The following is a 4,593-nucleotide window of genomic DNA, read 5'->3' on the forward strand; positions in this document are numbered from 1 at the left end:
TAGGAAAATTGTACGACCTCTAGTCATTCAGAGATAGTTAAGTAAAGACGTTAGTTCCAATCGTTTCATTTCGTTGTCTTTCCACTCATTAAGCGCTAGAGGGCGCCAAACACCAAGATACGATTTTTTTTTGTGCGCGAGCATAGTAATGTTATCAAAACTTTGTAAAATAACAAAACGACCGATAATCAATCAATTTAAATCAGGAAAGGACTCTTGGATTAATTATCATTATAAGCACGCCTGCTGTCAACCTTGAACTGTCTCCAGAAAAAAAATGCAGGTAGGTATAGGCCTATACAGATACAATACTTCAAATAAAATAAGAAATAACATACTACATATAACATATCTAGAGTGTGAATGCTGATACTGCATTCACACTAATAATTATCTATGCATTTGATATAGCACTTTTCAAGGTACCCAAAGTGCATTTATTTTATAGTCATTCCGCTGTAAATAATCCTACTGGCATCGGATACCCCAGGCCAGGAGTGATGGGCCAATCAGAGATCTCGGTGTAACTAGCCAATAGGCTTCTCCATGCGCCCGGGACGGTGAGGTTGTATCACAACTTGGGAGAGGCGCTTGTCCATTGCGCTAATTGGAGCGCGCAACTGGACGCGTTCATCTCACAGTAATCAAAATAAATACTTGTCAGTTTTTTCAGGACGTACGGGACCCCATCCCGGGACAACTCACACGCGACTTCCTTTGATGAAAGTGGAGGCAGCAGGTGCGCCCTCACGCGCACACCATGGCCCGAGTGAGCTCCGTGGACGCACTCTCCCAAAGGAACAGCAAACTTGACTCTTTCCTGAAGAGGAACACGGAGCGGGGCGTCTACGAGCGGATCCGGGCCTACGAGCCGTGCGTGGTGATCTCCGAGGCGGTTAACAAGGTCTACATGCACGTGATCCTGAGCGACGAGTGCGTGTACCTGGCGGAGTACCCCCCTCGCAAACTCACGGCGGTCCTCAGTTTCAGCCAGATTAGGAACATTGCCCTGGTGAGTGGGTCTCCCTCAAAAGTCATCTTCTGTATCTCGGTCGATTGCTAGAACCATATGAGAACGTGTCAATGTCATTCAAAATTTAAACGTGCAGAGTTTTGATTTGCATCCATCCATCCTCTCATCCATAAATGACCGCTCAGTGCAATGCAATTTAAATTATGTAAATTGCTTTGTTTTGATAATCTGCAAGAAGATAAATTGCTACTAGACAGTAACCCATTCATCTAGTAAATCCAATAGCAATTACTCGCTCTACTCTTCTATCTTCTCTTTTTTCATAATTTCAAAATGAGATGAGGTTGTTTTGATCCCAGATGGGATATACTGTACTTTGTGTTACGTCAGAAAGTAAATGCAATAGGAATTTCAATATGCAAAAAAAAAGTAAAACATTGAATTTGAGTAAGAAATGAAATATGTATACAGTCATTTCTTTACATTGGAAACTGTCAACACGCACACACAATAGATAAGATAAAAGAATGTCATCTCTATCCCCTGTACAAATGGAGACTCTATTGTTGCTAAAATGCATCTCAATTACCATGCAAGCCAATATTTACAACCCTTATTAAAAATGTTGCCTATTTCACCTCAAACTCCAGACGGATTTTGGCCTCGGTACCAATGACGTTCAGGACGTTTAGGAAGATTTTAAGTGTTCGAATGAGGAAATTGTAGTAACTAAATGCATTTGATTGTTAATGTTATTATTCATACAAGAGGCTCACAGTTTTAGAATTATGACCCCAAAAATGCTCCATCTCCATCTCCTGTAGTGATTGTATATATGTATATTACACATTTGAAATGGATAGATGATGGAAAGAAGGAAGTTGGTTTTGTCTACTTATACTCACGCGCACGCACGCACACACGCACACACACATGCACACACAAACTGCCATATGTCTTCATATAGTTTTCCTTCCGATTATAGCAGAAACAGTACAGGAATAAGCTGTAAAATCAAAAGCTCCATTACCTAACTAATGAGAAAAACACAATATCCTATCTCAACGGGTCACACATGGGTGACCGCCAAGTAACCACCAGTGACAAACTGCGTGCACGTGGCTAATTAACCTGGCCCTCGTTATGTCCGCTATAGGGCAGGGATTACAGGTAAGCCTGTCTTCTTGCTCTGTCAAGAATACTGGCTGTTGCTATTAGTGCTGTAGATTACCCGCTTGACCTCTGCTTCATCTCAAGGATTGACAATGATTCCAATCCTCTACCGTAGTCTCAAAGTGGTGCATTCACAAATGTAGAATTGAAAACAGGGCTTTTTTCAGTTAGGGGTTTTGGTTTAGATTATGAGCAGCGGTAAATGTTTTACACACGTTTTATAGTAAGACGTTGCATAAACCCAACTATTGTTAGGGGCTAAAGGGGTGATCTCAGGCCACCAGGTGTGCGTGTGTGATTAGCCATTACAAGCCGTTTGAATATCTATCCATCCAGCATAAATCTAGGTGGACACGCCCACTAGTGAGGTCACAAGGGCACAGGCTAAGGCAGATTTTCGGCTTGTAATGGCTAATCACACTTTAAGATAAGTAACGATGAATATAAAGCTTTAATCTGGATATTCTGAACGTTTGAGCCTTGGAGAATGACGAGGACGAAGCGGCCTAGTCAAGTCTGAACATTCTGTCCCACAGTCACAGAATGTGTGTGTCATCATGTACACCACTGAGGAATCAGTACTTTCAAGGGGAACTGACCCCCCATTTTCTTACATGAGAGAGCACTGCCTCATATGCATGTTGAACTTGTATGTGAATCCCAGACCGATGATGCCAATGGTCAAACTCTTGCCTTTAACAAAGCCATTCTCTGTGTTCTTCCACCGCAGGTCAACGATCTGCCCGACTTTCTGAGCGGAAAGGACAGGGAGTACTCCCAACACGTCTGTGTCCTCTATTCCACCAATAAGCCTGCGGGGAAGAGAGGTGATTGGGGAAGGAAAGGAAAGAACGCGGGACTTCCTGTCCGAAGTTTCCCCTCTCGCAGAAACCTGCAGTTCCTGGTGTCCCATGGCCTAGAGGGTAAATGGCTCTCTGTAATCTTGTTTATACACTTCCTCCCCTCTATGTCTGTCTGTCTCACTGTCTCTCGCTCACTCCCTCGCTCTCTATCATGCATCAGGGCGCATCTAATTATTTTTATTCAGTGTGTTCATGTTGGAAAAGATTGTAATAAGATAGAAGATAGAAGATATCTATGATGATTATATGAATACATTCGTAAAAAACTTAACTGACAATCCTACTAACATACTGTTCTCCCTCTCCCCCCCACCCCCCACCCCACCCAGGGGTACATAGTTGGAGGATCTCACCTGATTCCCATCAAAGGTAAATAACACACACACACACACACACACACACACACACACACACACACACACACACACACACACACACACACACACACACACACACACACACACACACACACACACACACACACACACACACACACAGGGCCGGCGCTCGGCATAGGCGACCTAGGCGATCGCCTAGGGTGGCAAATGCGTTGGGGAAGCTCTTAATTTGTCAATTAAAATATACGAAACAAACGGAGAAGGGAGGGGGCGCGGGAGCAATCGCCAGGGCGCCCTAAAACTGTCACCGTAGTACGCAGGACAATGCGACGCTGGACCCCCCCCCCCCCCCCCGCTCGGAAGACCTTTCCAGGGCGCAAGTTGATTTCGAGTCGCCTTAACGGCCAGCACCGGCTCCACACACACACACACACACACACAGACACACAGACACACAGACACGCACACACGCACACACGCACACACACACAGAGTCAAAATTGCTTGTTTAATTCCAAGTCTATTCAAAGTATTACATACCAGAGAAGCTACAAGCCATGACATAGTTGTCATCTTCCACACAAATCTTAGACTGGGTTAGAGCTGAGTTAACCATACAATCCGGTAAGAGTTGATCCTTTTTTGGCAGCAAAAAGCCCATGCCAACCAAAGACGCTTCCCCGGCAACCGCGGCCTAGTGCGACGCTAAGCTAACATGGCTCCATTAAAGACTAATGTTTGGCTGTGGTGTTATATAGATGTAGGCTATGGCGGCATTCATTCAGCTGTTTTATACAGCTTTTGTTGAGTCTGGACTCTGCCCTTATGTGTCCTTTGGGGGGTTTATCCAGCCGTTATCACCGCGTGGCAGATGGTCCTACGACAGCTAAAGCTACAGCGATTGGTCGGTTTTTATGGAGGGCCGTGTGTCACAAAGAGACAAAGAACACATGTCCTTGAAGCTGAAGAAGGTAGTGTCCTATCACCTTGATACCTTTCTAGGTGGCCTTTCTTAATGGGTCTAGCGTTATTGTGAGGAGGGTCACGAGTTTTGAGGCTGCCTATAAAGAATGAAGTTGGTTTCACTGGTCTCCCAGTTGAGGTTGGAGCTAAGGTTTAACGGAGGGTTTAACTGTCCGTGTATAGGCCGGTTTCCGTGACTCCAACTGACAGAATGTGCAATATAGGTCATAGATATATTGGACGATTTAAAATGAGGTTTCAAATGAGCTTAATTCTTCGTTCT

General features: G+C 44.4%; 1 protein-coding gene across 1 annotated transcript in view; it reads left to right on the forward strand.

The window, feature by feature from the left end:
* The first annotated feature begins 578 nt into the window (after nt 1–578).
* The window catches only part of c19h12orf56 (chromosome 19 C12orf56 homolog), a 12,513-nt gene continuing 8,498 nt past the window's right edge, over nt 579–4,593 (forward strand). Inside the window, exons 1-3 of the mRNA XM_056578728.1 lie at nt 579–1,012; nt 2,877–3,069; nt 3,339–3,378. Of these exons, the coding sequence (XP_056434703.1) occupies nt 761–1,012; nt 2,877–3,069; nt 3,339–3,378 (485 nt within the window). The 5' untranslated portion in view covers nt 579–760. The remainder of the gene's footprint in view (nt 1,013–2,876; nt 3,070–3,338; nt 3,379–4,593) is intronic.

This window comes from Gadus chalcogrammus, chromosome 19 (assembly GCF_026213295.1).
Source record: "Gadus chalcogrammus isolate NIFS_2021 chromosome 19, NIFS_Gcha_1.0, whole genome shotgun sequence".
NCBI lineage: Eukaryota > Metazoa > Chordata > Actinopteri > Gadiformes > Gadidae > Gadus > Gadus chalcogrammus.